Raw genomic sequence first — 17,078 nt, forward strand, 5'->3', positions numbered from 1 at the left:
GTGGGCCGCTACCCTGCACGGTCTTAGTCGCAAGTGTCATTTTGTCACGGAGCAGTCGCGAGAGTCGTATGCCCACGTTATGGTGCGCAACATCATTGTTCATTCGGCCCCTGATAGGGAGGTCCGGCAATGGGCCCTGCAGTTGGAAGACCCTTCCCTTGAGGAAGTCCTGTCCTTTGCTCAAATGTATGAAGTCTCTCATGCTGCAGGTCAACAGTTGGAAGTGTGGTGCGATGTCGCGGCGCGGCCGCATCCACTGCGTCTGGGGTGGACGACATGCGAGCGGTACAATCCGACCGTTACGGTTGTTCCCGCATGGCGTGTAAACAGAGTTCCGGCCGCTGGCCCCTGTTACCGTCCTGTACGTCGTGCTATGTACATCATGATCGGTCAGACTGCCCCCAGTGTTGGGCCGTTTGTCGCAGATGTAATAAAAAAGGACACATTGCTAAAATTTGCCGCTCAGCCTCAAAAGATTCAAAGGAAGCAGGTACAGAGGACATGGACATTGACATTCAGGAAGTTTCATCGGGCCTGGCTCCCGACGCATCGGCACACAAACTCTTTATCGAGGTGTCGGTTCGGTCGCGCCAATTAAAACTGCGAGTAGTTACGGGCGCGGCAGTTTCCTTGTTGAATGCACAAACAATCTCCGACCTTGGGTCGCCCCCGTTGGCGTCAGTTTACCGGCGTCTACACGGTTATGGTAAACAGTTCATTCCCCTACTGGGTCAATTCACTACCGACATTACTTACAAATCAGTCACTCGGCCTCTTACTTTTATTGTTGTCAGTGATGCAAGCTCCGCTAACCTTTTTGGATTGGATGCATTTCAAGCTTTCGGGTTTTCTATTGCGGACACCATACAGCTGGTCTCCGAAGACTTTCTTTATCAATCATTGGAATCTTTGATCTCTGACTTTACGGATATCTTTGAGGAGGGCCTGGGGCGTGTTTCAGACTTTGAAGCTCACTTAACGTTGAAGGTGTTGGCTCGCCCGCGTTTTCTTCGTGCGAGGAAGATCCCCTTGGCTCTCCACCCTCAGGTAAAAGAAGAGCTAGACCAGCTGACAGCCCTCGGGGTCGTTCTTTCCATTTCTTCTAGTGAGTGGGCTTCGCCCTTCGTTATTGTCAGGAAACCCTCGGGAAAATTACGTCTTTGTGGCGATTTCAAGGCCACCATTAATTCCCAATTGGTGGTGGACACCTATCCTTTGCCTCGTTCTGATGAATTGTTCTCCGCCATGGCGGGAGGCCAATATTTTTCGAAAATCGATCTTTCGGAGGCTTATCATCAGATACCACTTGATGAGGACTCCAAACGACTGGCGGTCGTCAGCACCCCGTTTGGCCTTTACCAATACCAGCGGTTGGCCTTCGGAATATCTAGTGCCCCGGCGATATTCCAGTGTTATCTTGAGCACGTCACGTCGACAATCCCTCATTGTATTAACTACCTGGATGACATAATTGTCACTGGCCGCAGCACGAAGGAACACTTGCACAACCTTCGCATCCTCTTTCTCAAATTCAGGTCTGTGGGCTTGCGTTGCAACTTCTTTCAACCGTCCATTGAGTATGTGGGCTACACCATCTCTCGGCTCGGCGTCCAGCTGCTAGGAAGTTTGGTCCAAGGTATCATCGACCTTCCGCAGCCCACTTCGCTGAAGGAGTTACAAGCTTTTTTTAGGCAAGATTGCTTATTACCACCAGTTCATTCCCAGGGCTTCCACCATAGCCCACCCCCTGTACTGCCTTCTGCGCAAGGGAGTTCCTTTTGATTGGTCGCCTGTATGCGAACGAGTGTTCACCTCGAAGGGCATCCTCATGTCCGCACCTTGTTTGGCTACTTTTGACCCCAATAAGCCATTGGTCCTGGCTACAGATGCTTCGCAGTATGGGGTGGGGGCCGTCCTGGCCCATCGCAACGCGGATGGCTCCGAGCAGCTGCTGGCGTTTGCGTCTAAAACTCTTAGTCAGTGCAGGCCCATTACTCCCAGGTGGAAAAAAGAGGCTTTGGCCATTGTCTACGCTGTTACCAAGTTTCACCCTTTCTTGAATGGCACGAAGTTTCAGTTAATCACTGACCATAAACCATTAATATCATTATTTGGCCCCGCCTCTCAGATTCCAGATAGGGTGGTCCACAGACTACAGTGCTGGGCCTTGTTCCTCTCTAAGTACCATTACGACATTCATTTTCGCCCTACTGGACAAAATGCCAATGCCAACGCTCTTTCCCGTCTTCTGGTGGGCCCGGATCCTCAATTCGATCGGGAGGAGATTGTGTGTTTTCATTTGGATGTGGCATCCCGCCAAGCGTTGATGGCTTCCCGATCACTAGTTCTAGAGTCACCAGGGAAACGGCAGCTGACCCTGTTCTCCGGCAAGTATTTTGCCTTGTTCAGCAGGGGTGGTCATCCCGACCTCCAGGCCGGGCCTCGGACCCTCTTCGTAATGATTTTGTTCTATGAGACCGCCTCTCCGTCTTGGAAGGAGTTCTCCTTCTGGCTACCGATGATACTGCTCCTTGTGTGGTTGTTCCTGCAAGTTTGCGAAGGGAAGTCCTCACGTTATTACATGAGGGGCACTGGGGTGTTTCCCGTACTAAAACCTTGGCTCGCAGACATGTGTACTGGCCTGGTATTGACAGGGAAATTGAGCACTTGGTGGCCGCCTTTTCCCAGTGAGCGAGCCAACAGGTGTCTCCCAGGTCACCGTTCTCTTCATGGCCACCTGCAACCCAGTCATGGGAATGTGTTCACATGGATTTTGCGGGCCCGTTTCTCAATGGTTTTTGGCTCATTGTCATTGATGCATATTCCCAATTCCCATATGTGGTTCGCTGCTCCTCAACCACTTCAGAAGTTGCAATCCAGGCACTAGCTAAAATCTTTTCTGTAGAATGTCTGGTCTGCCAGTCATCCTGGTCTTGGACAATGGACCTCAGTTTATTTCACAGACCTTCCAGGATTTTTGTAGGCGCTTCGGTATTCGGCACGTTTGCTCTCCCCCCTTTCATCCATAATCGAATGGGGAAGCCGAGCACATGGTGCGCACATTTAAGATGCAGATGAAAAAGTATGCGCACGAATTTCCTGCAGAGGAGGCATTGACATTTTTCCTGATAGCATACTGGACCACACCGATGGGAGAATGCAGCCCCGCAGAGCTCCTCCACGGGCGCCAACCTAGGACTCTGCTGCACCTCCTCCGGCCTGTTCCTCGTCAGTCTTCACAAAACGGAGTACCCGGTTTTCCACCGGGTATGTCGGTCTGGGCACGTGGGTTTGGTCGCAATCCACGTTGGATACCGGCGGCGGTCCTGCGCCGAAATGGCCGCTGGCTCTATACCTTGCAGGCGGGGGACCAGGAGGTAGGTCGTCACTAAAATCAGCTACATCCACGTTTGGGCACGCACCCTCCGACCCCTCGGGCACCGGCTTTCCCACTGCCGGCACCTGTGTTGTTTTCTCAGGGGACGCTACCGCTCCTCCCCCCTTTGACTCCGCCACACTGCGATGGTTCTCAGCCTTGGCGGCCTCCAGTAGCTCCCGCACCGGCATCGCCATCGTTAGAGATGCCCCGGCGAGAGCCGGCCCCCCTCGCAGGCCCGCTTTCTCAGGAGGCTGGTTCACCTGTGGTCGTCCCTTCCCCATCGTCCCTGCCACTGGGTCTTGCCCGTCCCGAAGTTGACCAGGATCCAGAGTTCGACGGTTTGTCTCCCATTCTGTCCCAGGCTCCGGTGGGGGAACGACGGGGGCCTCTTTGTGTGGGTAACTTCCAGCCATATTTGAAGGTTCCGGCTCGAGGGTTGGCAGATCCCCTATACTCCAGCCTTCCGGTGGACGTGGAGGTCATCACTCCTGCACGACGCTCCACCTTCCAACACAGTGGATCACTGTGGCTTCACCCTCCGAAGGAGGAGGAGTGCTGTAGCCACCAGAAAGATCGCGGGAGGTGCACATCGGCATGGCGCATCATGGACAGTAGTTGCTGCAAGTAAAGTCCCATCCACCAGAGGGCACGTGAGAATTCGGCCGCGACCTCTGCCGACGGAACAACAACTCAGGCAGCACGGGCCGTGCCCAGTGAGTTGACATCGAGCATGTCTAGCAGACAGTTCCCGGTCTACACTATGTGAAGTGCGACGGAAAACGTGAACCGTGTTGCTACACTTAATAATTATGCTGCTATTTGGATTTTGAATAATTTAACATTACGTAATTTTTTAATGTGGCATTAGTACTCATGAGCCCGATATTCTTAGAGCACATACATTTTCTTAATTCCTAGATTACCTCATCCTCTGTACACAAAAATATTGTCAATATTTATACTCCATACTGAATAGCAATATTTTACCTAGCCACTTCTTGAATTATAGTATAACTTGCAAAATAGTCACTCAAAGCGAGGGAGTCTGCATCCTGCCCTGGTCAAGCTAACAAGCATGTAACATCTATGCTCCTGGTTTCTGTTCGCACTACAGCTATGCAGTTAGTTTGCAGAAATACAGACATCTGCAACTGCAAAATTAAGTACTGTTGATGTCTAATAACTTTCAAGTGATTTTTGTAATTCAAGTTGATGAATATTTTGACTGAATTGTGTTGTGATTGGTAGGAGAGATGAACTATCATCATCATCATCATCATCCAAATAATGTATTATTGAATATTATGAGTTAATTAATGCGTGAGTTAATTTGTAACTATCTGTTTAATTATTTCAACATGATGCAACACACTCCGATTTAGCACTTTTCTTGGACCTTTTTGTTTAATAATTCATCTAACTGGTATAAAATAAAGTAACTTACAAACAAGCAAGGAAAAATGCGTTCCCTACCTTTGCTGAAGCAGATTTCACTAAATCTACTGTAACATATGCTGTGTTTTGACAGATTTCTACAAGGCCATACCACATGTGAACTGTGATGTTTTGTGTAAATATGGATAACGTTTAGTGGCACACTTAATTACTTTGTTCAATGACTTGTTAAGACCATTACTGATTACTGGACAGTGCTTCATTAATGTGCGTTGAATAACTTTGTAATTTGTATGAATATTTCTGCAACATACAAGCAATGTAATCTTTAAGCTAATAAAATAAGTGGAAAAGAGCAACTTGAACTGTGGTGTTGGGTACACTTTTTCTGAATAAACAGCACCATATATTCAAGATTTTCAGCTTCAAGGCAGCAAACAGATATGCTAGCAAGGAGGTGACGGAGAATATGGTAAATCAAGGTTGGTGCTTTACAAGCATAGTCATGTATGGTAATGAAATGTGGACAATAAGCAGTTCAGACAAAAAGAAAATAGAAGCTTTTGATATGTGGTGCTACCAAAGAATGCTGACAATTAGAGGGGTAGATCAGGTAACTAATGAGAAGGCTCTGGATCAAACTGGTAAAAAGAGAAATCAATGGTATGAATTGACTAAAAGAAGTGATCAGTAGGTACGACACGTCCTAAGGCAAAAGCTATGCGATTCAATTGCCAGTTGGTCATAACAGGACATTTTGTGACACTTAACTGTTGACTTTTACTTCATTGTGTACTTCGAAGTTATAATTTATAATTACTCATCCCTTTCTCATACACCTGTGTGAAACAGATAGCAAATTGTAGGGCACACAATAGTTGCTTTTCTTTTCTGCTATAGTATTCCTAAGTTAACTCAGCTCACAGTTACATTTTTTGTTAGTTATCTGCTGAATATTTCAATTAATTTGTAACTATCTGTTTAATTATTTCAACATGATGCAACACACTCCGATTTAGCACTTTTCTTGGACCTTTTTGTTTAATAATTCATCTAACTGGTATAAAATAAAGTAACTTACAAACAAGCAAGGAAAAATGCGTTCCCTACCTTTGCTGAAGCAGATTTCACTAAATCTACTGTAATATATGCTTTACGTAACTCCATGTATGAACCAGAACCGTTTACTATGACTTCTACACCATCCAGGCTCATTGGTATATGAGTGCTGCAACATTTATAAGCAGCCTAAAGTGATTTTCTATTTCAAAATTTGAAATAAGATGCATAATAATGAAGTCCACTTTGCTTACAAGAAATTAAGTACAGAAGACGATACCTCTCTGGGTGCCACAGTTCTTCACAAATCTCAAACCCGATACATGTGTCTTTTGTAGAAAGAATGCCATCTCCAAATGGCACCACTTTCTGTCCAGTATAAGCTGATATCATACGTGGTAGATAATAGTCCTCAACCTGACGAACCTACAGACAAGGGATTGAAATTATTATATGAATTAATCATCATAAATGTTGCTGAAAAGTGCTTTCCTGTGAAAGTTCACATTCACCAGAATTGCATAAGGAAGGCAAGATCTCAAACACTTATTTAAAGCAGTTTTAAGTGAGAGCCATTTGAGGGAATATTAATTCTATCTGCTTTTGTTCAATTTATGTTTCATGTGCAAGTGTTTCAACCAACAGAGCATCAAGATACCTGGAATCAGACCACACACATTGCAGCTGAAGCCCACATATTCCAAGAAGAAATGAACTGTATTAATTGCTATACAAATACTGAGCACCATAATTAACAAAAGATTTACTATTAGATTTACTTGTTTGTTTCTTCTTCTGCTGTTGCTCCTCCTCCTCCTCCTCCTCCTCCTCCTCCTCCTCCACCACCACCACCACCACCACCACCACCACCACCACCACCACCACCTACTTCAATTTAAGAGAATCTGCATGTTTGCTTCCCTTACGAAAATTTTGTATGTCTGTCAATATCTAAACTGTTTCTTTGAAGCTCCAAAATAACCTCAAATTACAATAAATAGAGATTTTTAATGACTGCATGTCAACAGTACAATACAGCATCTGACAACAACTGGGCTTTCAACAGCTATAGGTCTCCATTTCAAAACTCGTAAAATAACAGGAAAATAAGGAAGTTGCAGAGATGCATGAAATAATCAACTCAGGTGCCAAAATTATGAGAAAGATCCAAGCATAAGACTGGTATTGGCATAGCGTAAGTCAATTACTAGACATTATGTCATAGTGACTTTTTGATGAAATGACACGAAGCCTTTACAGCTCAATCACTCAAAAATTAATATCCACACGATATTCCTCTAAAACAACATCCTGTAATGTTTCACACCTGTGTTTATTTTAACTGATAAACATAAAAAATATGGACTATAACTCATTTTATAGGTGATTCAGAATATAGGTAGGAGCTGAAAGTAGCTTAACACTTTACAAATTTCATTAGTTTTCAGAGTTGCAACATTGTCCTAGAAGACAATGTACAAATGGTTCAAATGGCTCTGAGCACTATGGGACTTAACATCTATGGTCATCAGTCCCCTAGAACTTAGAACTACTTAAACCTAACTAACCTAAGGACATCACACAACACCCAGTCATCACGAGGCAGAGAAAATCCCTGACCCCGCCGGGAATCGAACCCGGGAACCCGGGCGTGGGAAGCGAGAACGCTACCGCACGACCACAAGCTGCAGAAAGACAATGTACAACTAATGGCTGTTTCTCCCACATAACTTACATATACAATTTCGTGGAAGAGTTATTAGTGTACCATTGTCAACAATGCTGATTTTTGGTGCTAAAATAATAAGCAAGTATTAACTTAGGAAAAGAGCAAGACGAATTATACCTTTCTCCATGGAGAGAACCATCTTGTTTCCCTGTAATTTCCATCTTCACATAGGAACATTTTTGGTCGAATTAATAGTAGTTTCCTGTAACAAGGGACAGCCATTACAAATGTCACTCAATAGAAACAAATCCTTCCATTCAATAGCTTAATATATTTACCTGTTTAAGAAAGCAACCCTGCAATTATATGTAACATTTCTATGCATAACAGGCATTCCAACATCAATTAGCATGTCTTTACAAAGAGGACTGATTAGTATCTCTAACAGTACTTCCCAGCAGTGAAGGAGTGTGTCACTTTCATGGAAATGATCTTCGCAGCTGTAACCACTGTAAAAAAACAACACAAGTCATATAACAAACACAAATACACCAAGAACATAAGTCAAAAATAGTTTCTATAAATAGTACATTAAACAATGGATAATCTAGGATGGAATGAAACAAAATTATGGAAAGGATAGTTGCTACTCACCATACAACCCAGAGATGCTGATTCAGAGATAGGCACAACAAAAAGACTGTCCGAAAGTGAGTTTTCAGCTGTCAGAAAGTGAGTTTTCGGCCAACAAGGCCTTTGTCAAAATTAGACTACACACACAGACACACAACTCTCATAACACATGACTACAGTCTCTGGCTGGCCTCAGCATCTCCACTATATGGTGAGCAGCAATTATGCTTTTCATAATATTGTTACTAGTGCAGTAAAACTATACCAAACTGTAACTTGCAAATTCAAATACCTTCATGGCAGTGGAATTGATGGTACCATTCAAAAATTACAAAATTACATTAGCCCACAAACTGTTTTTTGTGCAGTTTGTTGTCTCAATACAAGACCAACATTACACAAAACTAAGACAGAAGAGAGTTGACAAGTTTCCAATGTATTAGTTGCCTTGTTCTTACCAGTACAGCTTTCTACAACACACCTCTAAGTGACTGCCAAGTGCTGCTAATGATGATGAAGAAGAAAATGCAATTCAAACGGATAATGATAAAAAGACTGTGTTTAGTAGAGAACAAAACTAAAACAACATTTTGATACAGAAAGAGATGATAGAAGTGAAGCATAGTTCTCCCTGCATCCACACAATTGCTGTAAATTTGCTTCACTGTTCCACGATGTTAGGGTACTCTTAATTTGTGTAGTGTTCATGATGTATCCACTGAAAAGTGGATCTTGCAGTTCACTGAAACATCATTTTGACAGGTTTGCATGGCCTTTTTATTCTGGATGACACAGGTCTTAGCTCACTGGAAAAAATAACTGTAGAATACCTAGGACTAACTGTCCAGAGCAATCTAAAGTGGAATAGTCTGGACTAACTGTCTGGAGCAACCTAAAGTGGAATACTCGAACGGCTTTGGACAACAATTTAAGTACGAAGTAGATACCTAAACTTCCATTCTTTTACGAGATGACTTAATTGAGATGCTCGGCTGACCTTCCTCATTGGCTAGCCTGCTGCTGCAAACTCTCTTTCACTTCATCTCTGAAGTATGCTGCTAGGTACAGGAATCTCTTAAGGCCCTTTCTACTTATAAAAATAGGTAGACGTACAAATTATCATTTGCTTCAACTAACAACATATATTTGAACTTCAGACATATTACAAATCTCACTCTTCATATAAACATATACTGCTTCGAAGCCTCTCGTGTCTTCGAATGCTAGAAACAAACTAATTTACATACAAGAGAAAGTTGGCTTAAACACCATGTCCAGTCTCAACATGAACCATACTACACGTCTTCCCTTCAACCAGGCTAAGTTTTTCTCAAGAGTAGTACCTTCTCAACTGTTCTCATTATTATAACAATGGTCACTGACACAATTAGCACAGAACAACAGAGAAGCTCCTCCATGGCTCTTCCGTATACTTTCACTAAAATTTCCATGGATCGCCCGACAAGTATTTGTCGCTGCTGTTCAACAGCCATGTTTACTTTCTATTCGCGACTGAATTTCATACATGCACACACAAACGTGACGTGCAGTAGGTAGAATTCTATCATCCCACACCCACTTCTAAAATATCGTGTGTTTGAGACAGTAGAGGGCTGAGTAATTCTAGAATTTATGCAGAAATTCTTGAAACACTACATATCCCCTCCCCCCCCCCCCCCCCAGAATGGACACGCGATATTTTATACACAATCATTATGTAAATAATATCACTTATATCAACATTTCATATCATAACAATACACTTTTCTTATACATTTTTGTACATACATCTTTCACTTCAATAATGATCTTTTTTTTTCCCCCTCTAGAACAATCTGTAGCTGAGCATTTCTTTATTCTGTTCTCAGTTTACTCTGATATCCACACATGAGTATTTCTTCGTGGTTCAGTCAGCTACCCTAGTATTAAGGAATTGCAAGGACTCTTTCCTTATTTTCAATCGTAAACTTCAGGTGTTCATGACACATGAGTAATCTACTTTCCCGTTCTCATTTTTATTTATTTATTGGTATAGTATATACTATTTTTACTATTCTTTGTAGTTTGGAAGAATGTTGAGCAAAATGAAAGTGTTCTTTTTGACACTCAAACTTACACGAAACGTAACAATGCTAGTTGTGCATAGAATTCAAACTTTCCAGAATAATCTCTATAAAATTTGTGACTTTTTTCACGATACTGAACCTTCTCCTAGGATCAGTACCTATACCTTGCTTGTGGGTTGACCTTATGAGAGCACATCCACTTTCCATTCTGGTACGTTCGCACCTTTATAAAACATTCCTATTTTTTAAGCCACAGGGCATTCTATCTCCATGCAGGCACACCTGCCCTTTATACTAAGTTAATGCTGGGTATGCTGAGTAGGCCTCATGGTTCATTGCCCTAGTATACATTCCTATGTATACTATAATTAAGTATTCTCTGGTAAAAATAAAAATCTATTTTACACTTTTTACTGCTTCATTTACTCCCTAGAGTCCTCCTCTACTTCTCAACTTCTATACTCTTAGTAGGTACTATGTCTACATATACTATTCAAGTCCCACTATCCTACAGTTCGTCTGAGTATTTATTAAACTGACATTTCCTAATGATCAGCATGACTAATGCCACTCCTGCTTTCTTTTTGTTTCTTTGCTCACGTTCCTTCCTTGTCTATCTACTACTCGTGACTGCATTATAGTTACCCCACAACTCTCATTCTCTCTGTGTGTGTGTGTGTGTGTGTGTGTGTGTGTGTGTGTGTGTGTGTGTGTGTGTTCGTGCAGTCTGATTCTTTGGCATTCTTATCTAAAGGTAAGATATACATTATTAGAAACCACAGAAACAAGGAAGGACTTCAGCGACAGAAGTTTGTGAATATGGAAAGAGGGAAAAAATAGATAGGTCCTCAAATGATAAGGGGAAAAAATGGTTGCCAAGATCTAAGAAGAGAAATAAGATAGCCCCAAAGACAGGAAAACCTTCCCACCCCCCTTCCCCAGGATCCCTACCCCTCAGGTACTTGAGTGAGAGGCTGGAGGAAGTTTGGTATTAAATCATCTCCTACAGAACGGATATTCCCACCTTCACCCTTGAGGTCCCCGAAGGAAATCTTAGCAACCATATGGAAATGGCAAATGTTGAAGAATCAGGCACACTTGTTTGCGAGGGTTGTCTGAAAGGTGTGACGTGTGTTTTGTGTTAGCTACGATTTATTTGATCCTGTAAACTATGCTTTTATTTACAATACCCACCCCTTCAAAAACCTATACAAACCCTCCCATTTACATCACATCTCTTAAATGGTATAAAATACTCTATACAAAATAGAAAATTTATACACTATGGTATCACGTTTTTTAATTATTTACCTCATATTATATTATCTATAAATATAATACTCTATTCATTTTATTTTATGTCGATATTATTTTCTTTCTTGTTCTGTGATTCTCCTAAGTTTTCTTTATCTTGTAGTCTTATCCAGTTTTCTAAGCACTATGATTATAGGATAGTTTAAGATATTAGGAATAGATGACAGAATAGTTTAAGATTTTAAAGAAATTCAGTGCAGGAAAACTATTTTGGAAGAAACACCAAAAACAACTCGGGATCCGACGGTCATCACTCCGCCCGTTAACTCAGAATGTTTACGTCCCTGGGGGAATATATCGCTCTGCCCGGGTCCCATGGATTTGATATTAACTTTTCTTGTGCACTGGCAGACCAGTATTTCTCTTTAAGCTTCTTTTGAAAGTCTCCCCACTGCAAATCAGTCACCACTTCACTAGTTAACACAACATTAGGTGAAGATACTTTTTTTCCTGCTTTTTCTCGGTAACTTTTTGATCTATAGTTTCTTCAACCTGTTCCTCCAAACTACTTATATTTATGATACCACAGTTCACTAATTTCTCTTTGAAGTTCCTTTCCACATTATCTATTCATTTATTAACACCTGTGAATTGCAATTGAATTATTGGCATTAAATTATCCTGTTTATCAACACATTCTTTCAAAGTACACAACCCTTGCTTTATAGCATTAAATTTAACATTGCACACATTTTCAAAGGATCCTAACTTTTCATTAAGCTCTGATTCTACACTATTACATTTGTCTTCAATATTCAATTCTAACCTTTTTGTGAAATTTTGAAAATTATCATTCTGTTTCTGGCTGAAGTCAGTAAACATTTGATTTACATGAATAGTCAAAGAACTAGTCAATTCATTCTTCATATCTAATTTCAAATTTTCTACTTTATTATTTAAGGCATCAAATTCAGTCTTTAAAGCATCCGTGCCTTCACACAGATTACTAAATTATTTGTTATGTTAGTCGACTTTGGCATTTAACAATCCTAAATTTGTTGTTTGGGCATTTAATTGAGAATTTACTGATTCTAGTTTTCCACTTAGTAAATTTAGTCAAAACTCAAAATGTGACTAACTCAGACCAGTCAGGCATTCCCTTACTAACTTTCATAGCCATAGCTGGTTCTTGAGTTTCCTCGACTTGTCGTATGTTATCCATATTCTTGCAAGCTTTTGCTCTTGTAAGCATTTAACTAACTTTAAGTATGGTAACTACACTAATGAAGTTCACTGAACAGTTTGTACCACTTTGTACTAAAACAATAAAGTTTTGTTTTATGCTCATCCGGCGGAGAATCTGCGTTGCATCAGTGAGCAAATGTGGAGGCAGGTCAGCACCGGTGAACAGCAGCTGGTGCCGGTGTCATCGGATGTTGGTTGCCGTGTCTGTGTCCCCGCAATGTGTGTGTGAGAGCTCTACACTCCCTACTCCTGTTCATCTTAATCACAGTGTTGTAGGTGTATTTCTTCTTAGATAAACACACTGGAATCTTCTTCTCTATTTCTAACTTCAAAATTTTGCTCCTTTAAATACTTACACATGTTCCATTGTCTCAGAGTAAATTCTTTGTCGTATTTGGATTAGTTGCTATGGCAACATACAACAGCTTCTTTCCTAGTTTTTTGGTCTTAGAGTCCTTGTTTGTTTTCTTTTTCCAGTCATTCCTCACTGGTAGCCACATTCTAATGGCTTTGGACAACGATTTAAGTGTGAAGTAGACTCCCAAACTTCCATTCTTTTACAAGATGTCTTACTTGAGATGCTCGGCCAACCTTCCTTGCTGGATAGCCTGCTGCTGCAAACTCTCTTTCACTTCTTCTACGAAGTACGCTGCTAGGTACAGGAATCTCTTAAGACTCTTTCTACTTATAAAAATAAGTATACATTCAAAGTTTCATTTGCTTCAACTAAAGACGTATATTTGAACTTCAGACATATTACAAATCTCACTGTTCATATAAATATATATTGCTTCGTAAGCCTCCCATGTCTCCAAATATTAGAAACAAACTAATTTACATATAAGAGAAAGTTGGCTTAAACACCATGAACCATAATACATGTCTTCCCTTCAACAAGGCTAACACAAGAGTTTTTCTCAAGAGTACCTTCTCAACAGTTCTCATTATTATAACAATGGTCACTGACACAATTAGCACAGAACAACATAGAAGCTCCATGGTTCTTCCGTACACTTTCACTAAAACTCCATGGATCGCTCGACAAGTACTTGTCGTTGCCGTTCGACCGCCGTGTCTCCATTCTTCTCACAACTGAATTTCAAACCTGCACACACGAACATGTAATGCACAGTAGGTAGAATTCTATCATCCCACACTCACTTCTAAAATATCGTGTGCTCGAGACCATAGAAGGCTGAGTGGTTCTAGAATTTGTGCAGAAATTCTCGAAACACTACAATACTACATAAAAAGAACTGTCAGAACAGCAGATGACAGGCTGCAGTTCACTGGAATGAATCTTAAGAAAAATGTAATTCAGCAAGAAAGTGGCTTATGAAAGGATTATAAGAAGAAATAGAGAAGATACAATGAAGAGCAGCACATTTCATCACATCATCATTTAGTAGATGTGAGAGTGTCATATGACGATGCTCACCAAACTCCAGAGGCAGATGCAGCAAGCCAGGCATTGTGTGTAACAGAGAGGGTTATTGCTGAAACTCCAAGAGCATACATATGAAAAAGGGTCAGGTGACATATTACTTCCTTATACTTTGGGCTTGTGAAATGTCCACAACTATACAATGAGAAACATTAGAGCTTATATGGAAGTTCACAGGCAATTGTTCTGCCCATGCACCTTTGCAAACGGAGCAGGGAGGGGTCAAATGGTGGTATCACACATACCCTCCAAAACACACTGTAAGGTGGCTTACAGAGTACAGATTTAGCAAAGATCCTGGGCTGCATTGCTATTTCAGTACAAAGTAGATGGGAGACAAGACGATTCAGGCATAAAATTTCTTCTTTTTGGTAACATGTGAAAAATTTTTAAGGGAAAAATGAGGCATTATGAAAGAGCTGTGAATCCACTACTAAAAAGAAATCATGAAAGTCACAGCAATAGAAATTTTGCAGACACCAGCATCCTGCTAAAGACTCAAGCAGGAGAAACACCAAAAGTGCAGCTTGGGATCCAAACAGTAAGTGTTTCAACTATGGTGCCAGAGGCCACAGGTCAAGTGACCTAAGAGTGAGAATAATCAAAAGGTGAAAATGAATGCAAAAGCTGTTAAGAAGAGTATTAACAATAGAAAATTTAAAAAGTAAGAAGAAGTAGCTGAGAGACACAGACACTGCTAGTGTCTTTCCCTCTCAGCTGACTGTGGCGGTCACACAACAGTATGTCTGAGAGACAACAGGTGCTCAAAGATTGCAAGAAACCATTGTAATCTAGATAACATTTCTGAAAACTGTCTCTTTCCCAGTGTATTTTACAGGTACTGTTGAGACTGATGATGTGAAAGTTGGAACATCCATTTATGTGATTCTGGAGACAATATGAACTCTGATATAGTAATAGACAATGATCTTCTAGACTAAACTTAAATTTTAATAAAGAAGGGAAACAGAAGGGTAAGATCACTGTGTGTATCCATGTAGCAGAAAAACCAGGATTAGATGTTGACGGCACTGTTAGTGACAAAGCATAGATGATTTGATGACTAATTACATTCAGTAGAGAAAGAATAATAACTAACATAGGAGACCCAGAAGACTGTCACCAGGAGAGAAAGGAACTACTGACAATCAGGTCCAGCTGCAACTTAATGAATAAAAAAACCATGTTCACCCAAATACCCAAGCCAGGGTGTTGATGTAAAACAGGAAAAATCAAGAGTATCGTGTCTGGACAAATAGCAGAAACTTAAAATCATGGTGAACGAGCATTTCCCATAGCCTCTTGCAGAAGATTTTTAGATTAAACTACAGGATGCCTGCATGTTTCACACACTAGACCTTAAAAATGGACTTCACATGTTTATGTTGAAGAAGAAATCCAGAAGTATACTTCATCTGTGACAGTTCCAGTTCAAGGAAGTTTCATTTGGATTGTTACATTCACCTCCATTTCGCCAGTGTTTTCACATTGTTTTTTGGGCATTGCCTTGAGGGAAAATATTTTCATTTACATGACAGATAATACCAGCAAAGAGTTAGGATGTGACTTTTTGGCAGCTTGCTTTGGTGTTTAGAACCACAGAAGAATGAGGCTTAGAAATTAATTTTGTGAAATAGTATTGCTTTAAGAGAACCTTCTGAGATGGTAGAAGCTGTTCACAGCTTTCCAGAAGCAATATAAAGTTTCCTAGATCTACATCATACTCTGTAAGCCACCTAAAGGTGTGTGGTGGAGGGTACTTCTAGTACCACTAACTGATCCCCCTTACCTTATTCCACTAGTGTGTGGAATGTGGAAAGAATGTTTGTCAGTGAGTCTCTGTATTAGCTCTAATTTCTCAAATTTTTTGTCAATGCCATTTCGTGAGCTGTATGTGGAAAGAAGTAATATGTTGCCCAACTCTTCCCAGAAAGTTGTTCTCTCAAAATTTCGACAGTAAACCTCTTCATGATGCACAACACCGCTCTGCCAATGGACTTTGTGTAGCCTCTTTTTAATGCTCACATGCTGGCTAACCGATCCTGTGATGAAATGTGATACTCTTCGTAGTGTCTTTTCTCTCTCTCTCGCTCTCTCTCTCTCTCTCTCTCTCTCTCTCTCCCCCCCCCCCCCCAATCAGTCCTACCTGGTAAAGATCCCATATTGATGAACAATACTCAAAAAATCAGTCGAACAAGTGCCTTATAATCCATTTCCTTTATGGATGAGTTACTTTTCCTTCCGGTTATTCCTATGAATCTCAGTCTGGCATCTGCTTTTCCTACTATTTTCTTTATGTGCTCATTCCACTTAAGCTTGCTTTAGATAGTTTCTCCTAGATATTTTACAGTATAGGGTCAATCCAAATGAAGTGGTCCAATAAAAATTAAGTTGGTTGCTTGACCATTTTTAAATATTTTAATTTTTTATATGAGATTACCATATAACAGAAGTTTGAAACAGTTTTTTAAAAAATTTTACCTTTCACCTTTACTGAATGGTGGCCATTTCGTTTGTAAGTGTGCGACGATGTTTCAGTTTACAGACATTAGCAAAAACATGAATATCTCTGCTCTGGGTTAAGTTACAACATTGCAATTGACATGATTGTTTTTAGAAAAGTGTCCTCTACAACATTGTCTATTACACAAAATAACCTAAATTCAAAAATAACCAATCAAAATGACCTCCAAAGTTTGGTATCAAAATTTTCAAAAATCCACTTTATAGATCCAAAAATAACAAACAAGGAGTGATTTATGAGAGTCGATGTTTTTCGTATAGTTTGATATCATACACTACTAGCCTCATATAGAGCAAGAACACTTACAAATGTTTCCTTAATTTTTATGAATTTTTGAAATTTGAAAATTTTCATTTTTTGTAAAGTTTGGGTTAGTTTATCACAGGTGGGACTAAATATAAAAATATGAT

General features: G+C 40.8%; 1 protein-coding gene across 1 annotated transcript in view; it reads right to left on the bottom strand.

Moving 5' to 3' along the window:
• The window catches only part of LOC126252782 (glutamine-dependent NAD(+) synthetase), a 223,538-nt gene that overhangs the window by 156,409 nt on the left and 50,051 nt on the right, over positions 1-17,078 (bottom strand). Inside the window, exons 3-6 of the mRNA XM_049953713.1 lie at positions 7,841-8,011; positions 7,680-7,764; positions 6,114-6,259; positions 5,885-6,002 (exon numbers count right to left, since the gene is read on the bottom strand). Of these exons, the coding sequence (XP_049809670.1) occupies positions 5,885-6,002; positions 6,114-6,259; positions 7,680-7,764; positions 7,841-8,011 (520 nt within the window). The remainder of the gene's footprint in view (positions 1-5,884; positions 6,003-6,113; positions 6,260-7,679; positions 7,765-7,840; positions 8,012-17,078) is intronic.

This window comes from Schistocerca nitens, chromosome 4 (assembly GCF_023898315.1).
Source record: "Schistocerca nitens isolate TAMUIC-IGC-003100 chromosome 4, iqSchNite1.1, whole genome shotgun sequence".
In the NCBI taxonomy this organism is placed as follows: Eukaryota; Metazoa; Arthropoda; class Insecta; order Orthoptera; family Acrididae; genus Schistocerca; species Schistocerca nitens.